The sequence below is a fragment of the Mesoplodon bidens genome (assembly GCF_964165515.1).
Source record: "Mesoplodon bidens genome assembly, chromosome: 6".
NCBI lineage: Eukaryota > Metazoa > Chordata > Mammalia > Artiodactyla > Ziphiidae > Mesoplodon > Mesoplodon bidens.
The window spans coordinates 19,630,781-19,649,006 of NC_138162.1; the positions used below are offsets into that span (position 1 = coordinate 19,630,781).

The 18,226-nt window shown below is 48.3% G+C and overlaps 1 protein-coding gene across 5 annotated transcripts in view; it reads left to right on the plus strand.

Moving 5' to 3' along the window:
- The first annotated feature begins 440 nt into the window (after positions 1–440).
- WHRN (whirlin) overlaps positions 441–18,226 on the plus strand; it is a 93,153-nt gene continuing 75,367 nt past the window's right edge. For all 5 annotated transcript variants that reach the window (XM_081236539.1, XM_081236535.1, XM_081236536.1 and 2 more), the window contains exon 1: positions 441–1,146. In XM_081236539.1, coding sequence (XP_081092665.1) covers positions 526–1,146 — 621 coding nt within the window. In that variant the 5' untranslated portion in view covers positions 441–525. The remainder of the gene's footprint in view (positions 1,147–18,226) is intronic.

The window sequence follows — 18,226 nt, forward strand, 5'->3', positions numbered from 1 at the left end:
ACCCCCCCCCACCCCACTGCAGCCACCCGTCGTCTCTGTGCCCTCCAGAATGTAGCTGCTCTCTCCGCGTCCCCCCGGACTCCAGCCGCAGTAGCCGCGACCTCCGGGCTCCAGCCGCCAACTCCTCGTCCCTTCGGACCCCGCCGCCGTCTCCGCCTTGCCCGGACTCCAGCCGCTGTCTCCGCGTCCTCTGGACTCCGGCCTCCGTCTCTGCGCCCCGAGGACTCCAGTTTCGCGACCCCCTCCGTCTTCGCGCGCCCGGGACTCTAGCACTGGTCTCCGCGATACCCCCAGGATTCTGGCACTGTTTCCGTGCCCACAGCCCGCCCCGCCCAAGCCCAGACTCCGGCAGCCGTCTCTGCGTCTCCCCGGATCCAGCCCTTGTCTCGGCGTCCCCCCAGCTCCCAAACCCAGACTCCGGCTGCGATCTCCGCGCTCCCGGGGATCCAGCTGTCGCGCCAGTGCCAGCGAGTGCAGCGGCTGCCCCACCGCGCGCCCCGAGTCCGCCCGGCCCTCGGCGGGGAGATGAACGCGCAGCTGGACGGCCTGTCGGTGAGCTCGTCCTCCACCGGCTCGCTGGGCTCCGCGGCCGGGGCGGGCGGCGGCGGCGGGGGCGCGGGGCTGCGACTGCTGTCTGCCAACGTGCGCCAGCTGCACCAGGCGCTGACGGCGCTGCTGAGCGAGGCGGAGCGGGAGCAGTTCACGCACTGTCTGAACGCCTACCACGCGCGCCGCAACGTCTTCGACCTGGTGCGCACCCTGCGCGTGCTGCTGGACAGCCCGGTCAAGCGGCGTCTGCTGCCCATGCTGCGGCTGGTCATCCCGCGCTCCGACCAGCTGCTCTTCGACCAATACACTGCCGAGGGTCTCTACCTGCCCGCCACCTCCTCCTACAGGCAACCCACCTGGGGCGGCCCCGACGGCGCGGGGCCCGGGGAGGTGCGCCTAGTGAGCCTGCGGCGCGCCAAGGCCCACGAGGGCTTGGGCTTCAGCATCCGCGGGGGCTCGGAGCATGGCGTGGGCATCTATGTGTCGCTGGTGGAGCCAGGCTCTCTGGCCGAGAAGGAAGGGCTGCGAGTCGGGGACCAGATTCTGCGTGTCAACGACAAATCCCTGGCCCGGGTGACCCACTCTGAGGCCGTCAAGGTAGGGCTCTGGTTTGGGGGTGAGTACGGGGCAGAGTGGCGAAGCTCCTCATATTGGCATTAAGTCCATGCTGTGTGTCCTCAGGCAAATCGCTTGACCTTTCTGGGTCCCGTTTTTCTTAAAAGTATTTCTTTAAAACAGGAACATCTAGTTTTTTGAGCAAATAGATGCCAGGCACTTGGAATATAGTGATGGGCAAAACGGACACGGACCCTGCCTTCATGGGGCATAAAGGCTAGTGCTGGGAGACAAGCATTATGAAATACTTAGGCAAATGTGTGATTACAAAGTGCGAAAGGGGCTGTGGGTTCTTATGAGCATTAAGAGAGATAAGGTCTCTGCTTGGCATATAGTTAGTTATCAGTGGGTGACCTCCCCTTCTGCTGTTGTTATTCTCATTATCCTCTAGGCTTTTGCCCCTGCAAGAAAGTTGTGTTAGCGTCAGAGTGGTCCAGGGAGGCTGGTCTGGTGACCCACAGAGTTCTGGCCTGACCCTGCTGTTCATTGAACCAGGCCATGTATCTCGGGACACGTCACTTGCCCCCTCATAACCTCTGGTTCTCACTTGGACTGTAAGTGTCTCTAACCTTGTTGGGAAGGAGGCGTCTGCCTGAATGTCAAGAATAAATCCCCCCCCCCCTTGAGAGTAGTTGTGCTTTTTGTGTCTGTTAATTGAGAAAAATAACCTCCTGACAACTGGCTCTTAGGGATTTAATCATGCTGTTTAAAGGAATGTACATGTTTGCTGATCTCGTGCCCAGGGCTATTGCAGATCAACTGGAGTATGAGGTGGAGAGCGTTTGGTTTATGTGTGGATTCAGGGATCCCTTGCAGGGGTACACACACACACCACCACCACCACCACCACCTTTGTGTGCAAGAAGTGAAGGGTTCTGGGGAAAAGGAACAGTGACACAATCTGCTTCTGCAGGGAAAATGCTTCTCAGGAGATTGGGGCTGCCTGTGACCCAGCTTCTCACCACCCCACCACTCAGTCCCTGCCTCGGGTCCCCTCTATGCAGGTGTTTTGGACTCCAGCGGAGGGCCTGCAGGCTGCTGGGGAACGCTTAGGCAGCAGAGGTCCCCAGGCTACTTCCTGTGTCTGTTAATGACCTGTGGCCAGGTGCATCTTGAACCCACTTCCTGACTGTTCACCTGGGGCATGACCATCCCCTGACCTTGGCTTCCCTCATTTGCTTCCTGATCCGTCTGCCCCTCAGGGAGGCCCCTGAGGATTTTAGAAACTTCTACAATGCTTCTGAAAAAAGACGGATGAGTTTATATTGTTCAGGGGTGCAGCGGACAAAGCTCCTTGCGGGTTTCCGGGCATCGTCCTCTCTGTCTCCTCCCCCAAGCCAATCTCTTCCTGTTATCTGACATTCCACCTATTTATAAAGAAATAGTCCATTAGCTTTTGACTAAAAAGTCTGGAGTTCTCAGATGATCCATTTATACTTGAAAGATACTTGATCCAAATGGTCATTTATAAACATGGATTCAATTTTAGTGGCCGTTTAAAAGGACTCAGGTAGCTTAATCATCACAAGGTGATAAACTTGGGAAAGGCCTCAGGTAACGTGGACTTTCAAAACACTGAGCCTCCCTTCAGTTCCCACCCCAGACTCCGGCACCTCTAAGGCTGGAGCTGCTCAGTTGTGAGTTTCCGTTTGGCCCTCCCCCATCTCGTTGATGGCGCTCAGAGGCATCTTCTCCCTGAATGTCCCCCGACTACACCGAGGTGCTGCTACCCGGTGACTCAGAATAGCACCAGGCCTTCGCTCCTGTGTTTACTCCTGTTGCTTCCAGAGTCAGACCTGAACTCTCTTGGAATAGCTTTTGAAGCTCCCGAACTGCCCTTGCTGGGGGGGCGCGGGGCGGGGTGGTGTTGATAGGAGAGAACTGCCCTTGGATGGGTGAGAGCCAGTGCGATCCGGGCAGTCCTCACCCCTGTCACTTTTCCTGAGCAGGCTGGGGGAACACTTGCCTCTCGGGTGACCCTCTTCCTTCCGGCCAATGCCAGACACATAACCAGCCTGGAACACACCCCTTTGGACCCTCCAGAAGCAACAGGCAAACGAGTGCTGCTGTGTGTCACCTTAACTCCGGGGAGAAAGGGGGACGGACTTTCCATGGATGGAATTTAAAACGGAGGAGGCGGAACCTCATCTCTGAGGCCTCAGGAGGGCCTGGGCTTGCAGGATGGGCGGGAGTTTCAGGGACAGTTTAGAACACTTGCAGCTGTTGACACATTTCCACAAAATTAAAGGTGTTAAGTCCCTTAACTGAAAGCCCAAAGAGGCCCCAGCTTCTCTATGAGGTACAAACTGCCCTTAACCGGGATTTCTGCACTTCCAGCCCCTCTTTATAAGCTACGGTGCAGGGATTTTAACTTCAGATTTTATTCAAACGGCACCAGTGTTTCTGCTTCTGTCCTTCTGTTCCAGAATATCACGTTGCATTTAGTAGGAGACGTGTTTTCTGTTTTCTTCTTCTTCAATTTTGTTTATTTCATTTGTTTATCTTTTGCTTCCTCCCACAGTTTTATTGAAGTATAGCTGGCAAGTAAAAATTGTATGTATTTAAGGTATACAATGGGATATTTGATACACCTTTATATCGCAAAATGATTACCACAGTTAAGCTAATTCAGATATCCATCACTTCACAGTTACTTTATTTTCATGATAAGAACACTTAAGATGTACTCGCTTAGCAAATTTTAAGAATACAGTTCAGAATTATTAACTGTAGTCACCATGCTGTGCATTAGATCCTTAGAACCTACTCATCTTATAACTGGAATTTTTACCAATATCTCCCCTTTCCCCCACCCCCAAACCCTGGCAACCACTGTGCTACTCTCTACTTTCATGAGATGAACATTTTTAGATTCCACTTATAAGTGAGATCATACAGTATTTGTCCTTCTGTGTCTGGCTTATTTTACTTAGTATAATGTCCTCCAGGTTCATCTGTGTTGTCACCAATGGCAAGATTTCCTTTTTTATTTTATTTTAGTTTTTTATTATTATTATTATTTTTTGCAGTACGCGGGCCTCTCACTGTTGTGGCCTCTCCCGTTGCGGAGCACAGGCTCCGGCCGCGCACGCTCAGCGGCCATGGCTCACGGGCCCAGCCGCTCCGTGGCATGTGGGATCTTCCCGGAGCGGGGCACGAACCGGTGTCCCTTACATCGGCAGGCGGACTCTCAACCACTGCGCCACCAGGGAAGCCCAAGATTTCCTTTTTTAAATGGCTGAATAATATTCCATTGTATATAAATATATGCCACCTTTACTTTCTCCCTTCATCTGTCAGTAGACACTTAGGTTGTTTCCATGTTTTGGGTATTGAGAAGATATGTTTTCAATCTTGAAATCTTTATTTTTCCTCTGCAGGTAGAAAGTGGGGAAAGATCCTCTGAGCTTCTCAAAGGAGAGATTAATTGTGTGTGTGTGTGTGTGTGTGTGTGTGTGTGTGTGTATAAAGAAAATTAAATTTTAGGAATCAAATTCCTTAAGAGTTGATGAATCAGAGAGGGTCACCTCCTCTCAGTGAACAGAGGAGATTGAGTATACAAGGGTTCTTCCAATTCTCTTCTGACAAATCAAGTATCCATTGTTAGGGCAAGTTCAGTGAGGATTTTATCCTCTGTCTGGTGGGGCTCCCATCCCTCTCTTGAAGCCTATTTGCTAAATCAGCGGGGACAGGTGTGGATAAGGCAAGCCATTTACTATTTGCAATTATGCTGAAACGTTTGATTTTTTGAAAAGTCTATCTTGAACGAACAGGAGCCAAGCTAATAATAATAAAAAAGTAGATCTTTCAAAGATTTTCAGCCAAAAATGCTTGATAAATTGGCCAAGAAGTCCACAGGCCAGGGGTGTTGGACTCTGCTGCACATTTGTTGTGTGACCTTGGGCCAGTCACTGACTCTCCACGGGTCCTAGGGTGGATGAGCCAGGGCTGCCCAAGGTCCCTTCCAGTTCAGTCAGTCTGTGATTTGCTCAGTATGTACTACACAGAGGCGTTCAGAATGTCTAATCCGGTGTTTTCTTGTTCTTTTGGAATTGATTTCGTTTATCACAGAGTAAAGAAAGTTGGCTAACGATTGGGGGACAAGAATCGTGGCACTCTTGGGTAGCCTCCTACCAGATCAAGAAATTGGTGGCTTACACACTGTGCTGACGAGAACTTGACTGCTGTCCCTCAACCCAAGAACACTAACCCTTGTGCCATTCCAGAGTAAATGAGAAAACGACAACAGGACTGTGGCATGCCCAGCACCACCCTGGGAGCATTCAAAATCAAATTCACTCACCCACTTGCTTTCTGAGTCCCTGATTGTTCCGGTAGCAGAATGCGGGGTATCCACGTGCCGCCGGGATGTGTGTGTATGGATGCGTGTGTTTCATCTCGATAAAAATTAAACGGCTTCATTACAGTCTCTGAATCCCCCCAGGTACATCCAAGGAGCATATTAGAATTTGAAGCGTTCCAGAAGTTTAAAACAGTGGCTGGCCCTTTCATTTAATTAGAATTATCACATCCTCCCTTCCTTTGCATAAGAACTCGGGAAGAATCTGTCTGTATTAATATAAGTTATTGTATTTGGTCTGGCGCATTCTAAATGACACATTTTTCATCTTCCCATTGTACATGGTTGGCTGAAGCCATTACAAATTATTAGCACTTCCAACTTGGTGTCTGAAACGCAGCTCCTCCTCCCCTCATTCCTGTCTTCCAATTTGGAAACCATGGGTAATGTGTTCGTGGGGACACACAGGCTTTCCTCTGGCTCTGCACAAATTCTTGGGTCCTCTGAGTCCTGCCAGTAATGACATGTTGAAAGCTCACTATTAATAAAACCATTATTGAATAGATGTTTGGTTGCTGGGCCCAGAGCGTGATGCGGTACCTTGAGAGGGTGCATTTCTTTAATTTAGTCTTGGGTATTTATTTGGCTCAAGCAGATCCTCAAGGTTTTAGAAAATGATGGTGCCTTTCAACTGGTTATTTACGGTTCAAATCAAAGAAGCATTTCTGGAAGAGAATGCCTTTATTTGTTTTTTTCAGGATTGATATTTTTATAGTAGAAGATTCCTGCCTCCTGACTTTAAGCTGGATGGGAAAGAGATGTAGAATCACTCCAGCGCTAGCTTCTTGTTTTTCCCCTTCCCCCTCCCGACAAACCCAGTTGTTTATTACCTGCTGTAGATTCATCATTTAGATGGAGCTACAAAGATAACTATGATCCTTTAACCCCCGACCAATTGGATTTTGTGTGCGGTGCTGCTTGCCACCTCCGCCTGCTTTCAGCCACGAGACACCCAGTCTGTACGCACCTGTCAAGTGCACGCAGCCCCTTGCCTGCCTGTCGGCTCGTGCTTGCTGCACATGTGCATCTCCTCCCAAGTCATAATCCCCCCCACCCCCGCCACCCTTCAAAGGGCTTTGCACTAAAGCAGGCGTTCCTGGGGATTAGGCTCCAACTGGCGTTCCAGCAAGGTTCTTTGATGACCTGGAAGGGCAGTGTTTGGTCTCCACGGCTTAGGGACCCCGGACTAGTGCCCAGCAAGGACCAGAGAATCTGATTAGAAGGAATGACATTTCATGGCTAGAGGTAGCTGCAGGCTGCAGTACAAATCTTTCAAAACCGATTCTATTTCTTCCTTTTTTCTTTTTCTTTAAAAACCCCCAAGCCAGAATCTGATGTTAATGTTGAGCTCACACAGACTTCTAATTGCACCCCAGGGCGGGGGCCGCCTTTTCAAGATTCCTGTGCTGCAGACATTTCCATTTTACTTTTACAGCAGGGCAGGTGGAAAGGGTGCAAGAGCAAGAATCAGCCTCTGCATTTGCTTCCCATGCACTCGGGCATCAGCTGCAGGAGGCAGCACCTGATCAGCACCATGGGGTCGGTGCACTTGTGTCTTAACCTTGCTTTCCGGAGCACCACCGGGAAGAGAGGAGGCTGACTTAGTGTGTGTCTGCTGTACGCTGGGTGCCTTCTCCCCGCCCCAGGGAAGGCAGGGAGGTCAGGAGGGTTGTGCCCAAGGAGGTGAATGGACTAGCCCAGGGTCACCATTGGGATTAGGAGTTAAGTAGCCCTTTTGCCTTACCTCCCCGCCTGGAACCTAGCCCTAGGGTTATGTACCTGGCCCTCTGGACGGCAATGCCAGCCCCCTGCTGGAAGGCAAGCAGACGGCACATTTTGTGCCTGACATTCAGGGGGCCTTTTAAAAACTATCCAAAGGCTTCATTTTACTAAGTGGGGAGTCTGATGCTTACATGTCGAGAGAAAGTGACATGTTTTAGTCCAGCCCGTCATCAGGCAGAGCCGTTTGTCCACGGGTGCTCTAAGCAGCACTTACCACACCCAGGCCTGTGGCTTATACTTGGAAATCAGAGATGACCAGTATACAGCCCGTGCCCTCAGGGAGTCATGAGGGGGACTTGGATCCATCCATGGCCACAGGTCACCAAGTGTTGTTGGTTTTTTTATATTATTTATTTATTTATGGCTGCATTGGGTCTTCGTTGCTGCGTGCAGGCTTTCTCTAGTTGCAGCGAGCGGGGGCTACTCTTCGTTGTGGTGCCCGGGCTTCTCATTGCAGTGGCTTCTCGTGTTGTGTAGCATGGGCTCTGGGCGCACGAGCTTCAGTAGTTGTGGTGCACGGGCTCAGTAGTTGTGGCTCGCAGGCTTAGTTGCTCCGCAGCATATGGGATCTTCCTGGACCAAGGATTGAACCCGTGTCCCCTGCGTTGGCAGGCGGATTCCCAACCACTGCGCCACCAGGGAGGTCCCACCAAGTGTTTTAAGTGCTGTGACATCTGCATGCATGTGCATCCCTGCCACCCTCTCCAAAGCAGCATCGCCCCCACCCCCCAACTCCTCCATCCTTGTACCCTGCTTTAATTTCCTTCAGCACACTTGTCACTACCAGAAGGACATTTTACTGTTTATCATCTGCCTTCCCCACTTCGAGTAAGCTCCATGAGAACTGAAATTTGACCTGCATTACTCACTGACACACCCCCAGCACCTCCACGGTGCCTGGCCCACAGTAGGTGTTTTAATATAAATATTTGCTGAATGAATGGAATGATCTTACTCCCAATACAATGCTGGTGACTTCAGGATTCCTTGGTTCTTGAGTGTGATTGCTTAAGAAAGTCTGTGGGTTTTTTGCAGTGTACTGGGTGCTGGATAGAAAAATCAAGGAAAGCCGTAGGCTCTACTGTATGCTGTACCAGGAAGCTAGTTGTGTGGCTGTGGGCAGATCACGTGACATCTCTGAACCTCAGCTTCAGAACTGTGAAATGGGCAGAGCTACCTCCCACTTGCCTCCTTCCCAGGATGGCTGTAGAGATCAAATGAGTTAATAGGTATGAAAACCTACTGAATAGGAAACCCTCTAATACCATTTAAGTGAAAGACCTTAAAAAAAAGTGTGGTCTGTGACGGTGGGCAATAACTTTTTTTTTCTTTTTTTTAAAGATAAATTTATTTACTTTTTATTTTTGGCTGCGTTGGGTCTTCGTTGCTGCAGGCAGGCTTTCTCTAGTTGTGGTGAGTGGGGGCTGCTCTTCGTTGTGGTGCTCAGGCTTCTGTTATGGAGCACAGGCTCTAGGCACACGGGCTTCAGTAGTTGTGGCAAGTGGGCTCAGTAGTTGTGGCTTGCGGGCTCTGGAGCACAGGCTCAGTACTTGTGGCGCACGGGCTTAGTTGCTCCACGGCATGTGGGATCTTCCCGGACCAGGGCTGGAACCCGTGTCCCCTGCACTGGCAGGCGGATTCCTAACCACTGCGCCACCAGGGAAGCCCTGGGCAATAGCTTTTTCCAACGTCTGCAGCCCAAATTGACCCTAAGAGACCCCTTCAGTTATTTCATTTGTCACTTTGCTTTTAATTTAAAAATCACATTCCCAGAAGTGGGTTATTTCCACAGCCTGACTGTGTCTAGATTCCAAAATAGAATCATTTATGCATTCTAAAGCAATCAATGAACCATTTTCGGGTGAGATATATCTTCTATATCTTCTGGCTTTTTATTATTAAAAAAAAAAGAAACACTTCAGGTTTCAAGAAACCTCAGCATTTCAGGTGAAGGGCAAGTTCCTACTAATCACATGTATGTTTCAAAGCTGCTTTATCTGAGAATGCATAAATGGTTTTTTTTCTTCTTTTCCAGTCCCAGCCCCTTTGCCTCCGTCCCCCTTTGAGAATTTGTGTTCCTTCTGATAAATTGGCTGTGGTACTCCTTCAGCTGGCAGCCAGTTTCATAGTGATTTTTCCTTTCTACCTGAGTTTTCATAATATAAGCATCCTCTCAACTTTGAATGCAAAGCACATAGAGCAGCCTCCCATAAACAAGTCCCAAGCTGTCCTCTCTATAGTACTTTTAAGCTGCAGGCTACAGGGAAGAACATAGTAAAGTGACATCAAAAGTGTGTTTCCAGACACCCAGGTGTTGGGGCCTTAAAAGTGGTGATTCACAAATTAACAAGCCCCCCTGCCCCAGACAAGTCTTAACCACTCTGAGGTTTGGGAAGCACATCTTTCTTTTGGATTCCACCCCTTCCCCCCACCCCACCCCCATTTATATCCACATAAAGACTTGATCAGAAAGGTGGATCGAGCCTGTCCCCATCCTTAGCTGTTTCGGAGCACAATTCCAGATGTGCAAGGTCAGCTGATATATTGGAAAATCAAGGAAAGGGAGGTCTGTACCCAAGAGGTAACTTTTGGAGATGGACCTGGGTTCATCTGACAGTGTACTTGGCTGTGACCTTGAGCAACTCCCTTTGCCTCTCTGTGACTCAGACTCCCACACTGGTGAGCCTGGTTCCCTGTCCTTACAAACAGGTCACTGACGCCGCTGTGCATCAGAAGTTTGAGAAATAAGGATGTAGAGGTCGCACTGAAAAGATTGAAATGAAAACTGCTATCGACTGAATTTGCTTGGCTTTGAAAGTTTTCCGTTGTGCCTGTTGAAAAACAAAGAAAAAATGTATTTGGAAGAAAACTCTGGAACTTGGGGCTTTCGTGATCCATTGTAGATGTTTGAATTGCACAGTCATTTACTAAATGTAATCAATATTCCCACATAGACAGAGTTTCTTTAAAAATGTAATTGCTCCTATCTGGATGTTGGCATCTGCATTTTCATTTTACAGCAGTAATTAAGCCCAGGGATTGAGTGGAATTGTATGCCCCGACCTCCCTTAAAAATGTCGGGAGGCAAGATAGATGCATGGCCCAGAGGCCAGCTTGTGACAGCCTTGTCCCCCGATCAGCTGCATGCCCAAATTTGTTCCCCAGCATCCTTCCCTGTTGGGTGCCCCAGGGGCCCTGATGAGGAGGCAGAAGAGTTAGCTGTTTCCAGAACCCATTTAAGCAATTAATGCAGGTGAAAGTGGTGATTTGACAACATGGGCATCCGCACTTTAAAAAAAAAACCCTGTAATTTACTTGAACCACTTCTGCAATGGTGTTCTAGGCTTCATTAGAGCTTTCTGATTAAGAAAAGAATAGAAAAGTGGTCCAGCTATCAGAAGTTAACCTCCCATGTAGGCAGGGAAGCTGCGCTCAGAAGTCCTCGGGGAGGGGTTTTCCTTCTGCCATTTCCATCCTCCTGGCCCCAGATGGAGGGTGTGGTGTCCTTTGGTGTGTCTGGACCCAGCATGACCTTTATGCTTTTCTTCGTCTCTCTTCCGCCTCCCTCTTCTTTCTTCTTGGGTTCCCCAAACCTCTCCCAGATTTTCCCCAACTCTCCTGAACCCTCTCCCCCCTTCCAAGAGTCCTTCCAAATCCTGAGATTTTTAAGTCTGCTGGGCAGGTCAGGCTGTTCAGAATCGCCCACCGATTCCTTCCCCTCTTCCCCCAAATGTCTGTCTCTTCACCCATCTCCTAGCAGTGTGGTCTCTGAACACGATCTGTCCTCCCTTTATTTTAAAAAATTTTATTTATTTATTTATTTATTTTGCGGTACGTGGGCCCCTCACTGTTGTGGCCTCTCCCGTTGCGGAGCACAGGCTCCGGACGCACAGGCTCAGCGGCCATGGTCCACGGGCCCAGCCGCTGCGCGGCATGTGGGATCTTCCCGGACCGGGGCACGAACCCGCGTCCCCTGCATCGGCAGGCGGACCCTCAGCCACTGCGCCACCAGGGAAGCTCCTGTCCTCCCTTTAGTTTATTTATTTATTTGTATTTATAGTTTCAGCTCTTCTCTAGTATTAACGACAGCTTTATTTGCCCTGGAAGCCCTGGCTCATCTCTGACCCTCTGATGGACCTCTCCACTCACGTGCAAATCGCGGACATTTCCCAAGTTAGTAACTTGACCTGTTCCTCTTCTCCATGGTCCCCGTTGGGGATTGCACCAGCGCTGGCAGGGTTAGACTCTCTGGGACCGACCTCTCCCCAGCGGGTCCCAGTGAGGTCTCACTCCGCCCCCGCCATCGCCACTCCCAAACCTCAGAGGCCTCCTCGCTGTCTCCCATCTTGCTCACCTGCTGCCCAGTCCATTCTGCACCCTGGAAGCAGGGTGAACTTTCTAAACTTGGGTCTGATCCAGCCATGCCGTGCCTAGTGCCCCGCACCGGAGCTGGGAGCCCATGGGGCAGAGGCCGAGCCCCTCATCCTGATGTTTGGGCTGCCCGTGATCCGATCCCTTTTTACCCACAGACAGTCCTTTTCTCCGGCTGTTCCCAAGTGCAGTTCACAGTTGGCCAGACAAGCAGCACGCCCTCCTCTGAAACAAGGCTTTGTTTCTCTCTACCCATTGACATCCACGGCCCCAGTGCATCCTCCCAGCTGTCCTGCCGCCCACATATGCAGCTGCCCCATCCGCGAGAAACCTTCCCTTCTCCCCTCCCCTTCCTCCGGGTAGTGGCCTCCTTCACTCTGTTGTGACACAGGGTATATACTTCCTAGTGTTTTCTTGTGTTGCTCTGTGGCCAGTAATAACCTTTGTATACATAAATTCACTTAAACATCACGACAGCCCTGTCAGGTAGGGACCACGTTTATTTGCTTCGTTTTGCAAAACTACAAAGAATTTGTCCCTTGCCTGTTGTCACAAAGATGGAAAGCAGCAGAGTCAGGATTTAAACCCAGATTTTGTTGACTTGAGGGAATGTATCCATCACCCCAGCACAGGAAAGAGGCAACGTCCTTCTGTGCTTGAACCTGGGCTCTAGAGCCAGACGCTCTGGGTTTGAAGCCCATCTCTGCCACTTTGTACTGTAGGGCCTTGAACAAGCTTCTTAACCTCTCTGATTCTTAGATTCCTCTTCAATAAAATTGTGATGGGAATAATAGTCAAATGGCAAGCAAGTTACTCAACTTCTCTGTTCCATTTCCTCATCTCTAAAATAGGGATATTGATGGCATGCCACAGGTGATGTATTGAAGCACTGGGCACATCTATTAATTTGAACATTGAATGATTACCCACTATGTTTACTCCACTGTGTTGGGTCTGTTTTCCTACCAGGTGATGTTCTACTTCGTATAAAATACGTAACACACAAGATGCTTACAAGCCTACAATACTGAGCACACTCATAAATATGGCCACATGGAGGGTCTTCTGTGTGCCACCAGGAACTCTGCTCGGGCTTCACACACCGACTCTTCACACAGCCCCCGGGGAGAGGAAACTGAGCATCTGGGAGAGGAAGTGACCAGTCACCTGCACACAGATGGGAGGTCACAGGACCCGATTTGAACCCAGGTCTTTCTGCCTCCAAAGCATTGCTCTTGGCCACTGCTCTCGACAGCTTCTGAGAAGTGGGGTGTAAGCCACGGTGCTGGCCAGACCTGGGGTTTAGTTAAATGTACACTTCTTCCCCAATTTTTTCCATTTGGCAGGAAAAGCCATGAGGAACCAAACAACCCAGGCCACGGCCGCCCTGCCCCTTCCTGGGAAAGCTCTGCATGTCATTGACTAAACCTTAGGTACAGAGGTGGCAGTGGGCACTCCTTGCCTCCTTTCCTTGTCCCCCTCTCTTATCTCTCTCACCATGCCCTGACCTTTGTCAGGATTTTATTTTGTGCAGTCTGTGGAAATTCCCTAACTAGATAACTGTGACCTCAACTCAACCCCCACTAGGATAAACCTGTAGCTTACGAAATCATCTCACTGGATGGTGGAGGCTTGAATCTGTCTTGCTGTCTGCCATCTGGGCAGGATGAGGACAGAGTCTCCTCGGCCTTGTGTAAAAGACTGGTGGCTGGGGCTTCCCTGGTGGCGTAGTGGTTGAGAGTCCGCCTGCCAATGCGAGGGACACGGGTTCGTGCCCCGGTCCAGGAAGATCCCACATGCCACGGAGCGGCTGGGCCCGTGAGCCATGGCCACTGAGCCTGCGTGTCCAGAGCCTGTGCTCCACAACGGGAGAGCCCACAACAGTGAGAGGCCCGCGTACCGCAAAAAAAAAAAAAAAAAAAAAAGACTGGTGGTCATTGCAGACTGGGTAAATCGAAGACCGTTTTGTTCGGTTCATAGGAAACATGAGTAGAGCAGTCTGTTTGGGCTTTTAAAAATAAACTGTGTGTGTGTGTGTGTGTGTGTGTGTGTGTGAATGACCTAAGAGATACGGGTTCAATTTAGAAAACTTAGAAACCCCAGAAAAACATAAAGGAAAAAAAACCCAGATCTTGATAATCCCCGCCACCCAGAAACAGTCACTGTGGACAATTTGATTCCTGTCTGTTCAGTTCCCTGTGTGCCTATGTGTGTAGGTTTGCACTGGGAACCTTCTATAAAACTGCCACTCTGAACATAGTTATGGATCCTGCCTCTTTCACCAGACAATGTATCAGGACTGTTTGCCCACCTTGATAAATGTTTCTCGAAAATGATTTTTAATGATTGCATAATATAGCAAAGGGGTTCATGGTTTATTTAACTAATTTCTTCTCGTTGGACTGTTTTTTTAAAACATTATCCATATTTCTGCTTTAAACATCCCTGCACATTAATCTTCTTTTTTTTTTTTTTTTCTTTCTGTACGCGGGCCTCTCACTGTTGTGGCCTCTCCCGTTGCAGAGCACAGGCTCCGGACGCGCAGGCTCAGCAGCCATGGCTCACGGGCCCAGCCGCTCCGCAGCATGTGGGATCTTCCCGGACCGGAGCACGAACCCGTGTCCCCTGCATTGGCAGGCGGACTCTCAACCACTGCGCCACCAGGGAAGCCCTTTGCACATTAATCTTTAAGCACATCTCTAATAATTCTTTAGACTGTCTCTCTAGAGGTGGCATTGGCTCAGGGGATAGGCAGATTTTTAAGGCTTGGGTAGATGTTGCCAAAGGGCTCTTGGGAAAGAGTTTGTTTTTATTACAGTCCCTCCGCCCAACGTTAGCAGTGTATGAGACGCCTCATTTTTCCCCAGCCTTGCCAACACTGGATATTGTATTTCTTTTCCATTTTTGCCAATCTGATCGACAAAATGTATCCTACTCTGATTTGCATAATTTAAACAGTGAAGTTGAACTGCCTTGCATGTTTATTGTTTGTATAGCTGTATATACATATACATGGTGTATAGAATATATCGTATAGTATATACATATATAGATATATAATACATATATTATATAAAACATTTATTTGGTGTATAACTTTTTGATGTTCTTTGCCCATTGAATCACAAGAATTTGACATCTCCATGTCATCAAATCTATCAGCCTTTTTCTTTATCATATCTCCTGGGTAGATTGTTAGGAGGTGGTTGATTCATCCACCTTGAATTCAGATTCTTCAGTCTAAGGGTGAATTAAATTGGAAGCCCATCCCCGTGTTAACTGAGAATGCACAGAAAGTGATGACGGATAGGAGTGTAGAGAGTCAGCAAGGAGAATACTCCCCATCCATGTATCCCCTCGTGCACTGAGAAGATGATACTGATATAAACTGATTTTCCTGATGGATGGATGTGCTATGGACATTGATCCTAGACAGCAAAGCAGTCCATTGCAAACCCATCGAGGCGCATCTGGTGATTATATTTATGACTCCTAGAATCTTGTTAGCTCCTCCTTAAAGGAAAAAAGAAAAGAAAAAAGAGACAAAATTTAAAAGAACATTTGTAAAGTAATTTACTCAAATTATAAGAGACTAAAAGCCAGGCTTAGTGGATAATTGAAGAATTGCATTAAAAAGGAATCAATATCTTTCTGGAATCCTCTGTCCACATCTTGTGAATTGTTTTGCAAAGGGAGGGTCACTCTGTCACTATCTTGTAAATTTCTCATAGCATTATTGCCAAGGACAACATTTTTTCCCTCTCTTAGATCCTTCATGTTTTTCCTTTTTTTTTTATTAGTTTCTGCTTTATAACAAAGTGAATCAGTCATACATATACATCTGTTTCCACATCCCTTCCCTCATGCATCTCCCTCCCTCCTACCCTCCCCATCCCACCCCTCCAGGCGGTCACAAAGCACCGAGCTCATCTCCCTGTGCTCTGCGGCTGTTTCCCACTATCTATCTACCTTACGTTTGGTAGTGTATATATGTCCATGCCTCTCTCTCGCTTTGTCACAGATTACCCTTCCTCCTCCCCATATCCTCAAGTCCATTCTCAAGTAGGTCTGTGTCTTTATTCCCGTTTTGCCCATAGGTTCTTCATGACATTTTTTTTTAAATTCCATATATATGTGTTAGCATACGGTATTTGTCTTTCTCTTTCTGACTTACTTCACTCTGTATGACAGACTCTAGGTCTATCCACCTCATTACAAATAGCTCAGTTTCGTTTTTTTATGGCTGAGTAATATTCCATTGTATATATGTGCCACATCTTCTTTATCCATTCATCCGATGATGGACACTTAGGTTGTTTCCAGCTCCGGGCTATTGTGAATAGAGCTGCAATGAACATTTTGGTACATGTCTCTTTTTGAATTATGGTTTTCTCAGGGTATATGCCTAGTAGTGGGATTGCTGGATCATATGGTAGTTCTATTTTTAGTTTTTTAAGGAACCTCCATACTGTTCTCCATAGTGGCTGTACCAATTCACATTCCCACCAGCAGTGCAGGAGTGTTCCCTTTTCTCCACACCCTCTCCAGCATTTATTGTTTCTAGATTTCTTGATGATGGCCATTCTGACTGGTGTGAGATCATGTTTTTCCTTTTTGCACAACCTTAGCTCACTAAGACATTTAGGGGCAAAGATACTGGAGAGCAGGGATTTTGAAATTTCAGGTCCCTGTTCCAGCCTCTGGGATCCTGGCATTCCCACCACTGGAGCAAAGGTTTCCTTCTGCATCTTCACACTGAGCCTTTGGAGAAGGTCAAACTCATAAAGAAAAGAGAATGAGGGGAATGCACAGTTGGTTTTTGAAAATCTAGTTAGTAAGTTCCCAATTAAAGGCAAGTTTAAACATCATTAAGAAAACTGAAAAGGAGAAAAGAAGATGCAGATATTCACACCCTCCTTAACTAGTCATCACTTCTCTGCCATCTCCCCTGGCCTTTATCTCTATGTATTCACATTTCCTCAGTGGTTTAATTACCTTTCTCCTTTCACTTTTGCTTCATACGTCTGTGAAAAATATCTCTGCTTCCAACTGCGTACAGAAGATGTCTAATCCCTGAGATGTCCTTTAGCATTCATTCATCCACTTGACAGTTGTTTTCCTGAGCACCTTCTATGTGACTGGTGTGATTTAACATCCTCTTTAAACTCTACATATCCCATGTACTTATTTGTTAATATATTTGTAATTAATATTACTTCCTACTTCAAAAATAACTGAGTGACTTAACCTAAAAAGCATATCGTGAAAGAGGCACGTGAAAGAGGGATCAGAAACCATACTGAAAAGTGTATTGTGTGTGTGTGTGTGTGTGTGTGTGTGTGCGTACGCACGCATGCGCACATGTGTTCACGCACACAGGCGTGTGTGAGGTGGTGCCTTTAAAGGAATGATATTTCATATTCAAATGGAATTTTGAGCTTCCTAGCAACCAAGGCAAAAAGAGAAATTAATACATTATTTTTATTTTTTTGCAGTACGCGAGCCTCTCACTGTTGTGGCCTCTCCCGCTGCGGAGCACAGGCTCCGGACACGCAGGCCCAGCAGCCATGGCTCACGGGCCCAGCTGCTCCGTGGCATGTGGGATCTTCCCAGACCAGGGCACGAACCCGTGTCCCCTGCATCGGCAGGCGGACTCTCAACCACTGCGCCACCAGGGAAGCCCAATACATTATTTTTAGATTCTATAGAGAACTCATTGGTACTTCAGGAGAGGTAAAATTCCTCATTGGCAGTCAATTTCAAGAGGAAGGAAGTCAATTTCAGGAGGAAGGCAATTTCAATTGCATTTTTCATTGTCTCTCATTTTATGTGGAATCACCCACAATCTCCTATCTTTCATATTTGTTGATACATCTGTGACCAAACCAGAAGAATTTCCTGTGTTCTGTCTATTGAGAAAGATGTGGATAAAATAATCACTTATATAAGTGAGTATGCTGAGATATGTACCTTCAGGGACAGGGAGCAGCACGTGCAAATAGCTTGGAGCACTTGATACTATAAGGAAGGCTAGGTGACAGGGCAGGAGATGAGGCTGGCCGGGCAGCAGGGCCAGCTGTGCAGGCCTGAGGCACTGGGAGAGCTTGGGGCAGGGCCGGGAATGGTCCACTTGCATTTTAAAAGGGTGTCCGGACACCCTGAAGAGACTAACTTTGAAGGCTGAGAGAGGAGGCTGGAAAGCTGTTGCAGTTAGTGGTCCCTGTAAGAGGTAATAATTAACACAGACAAAAATGTGGTGCAGAGGAAGGAGCTCTGAAGACAGAGTGTTAATTAGGGCTTTACTGTCTCATGACGTTAAAATATGCCACAGGGGCCGAGAGTGCACACACCAATTTCTCTCCTCCCTCCAAGTGGGGCTAATGGGGAGGGTCTTCCCAGTGCCCATGGCTGCACCTGGGACCAGCTCAGGGTTCAAGAGTACAAGGCCTCTCAGTTATTTACAGCCTGTGAGTCCACGCTCCCTTTTCAGATCCGCTCCTTGTCCATCTTGCGAGGCCAAGATGTAGGATTGCCCTTGTGTTATTTGAA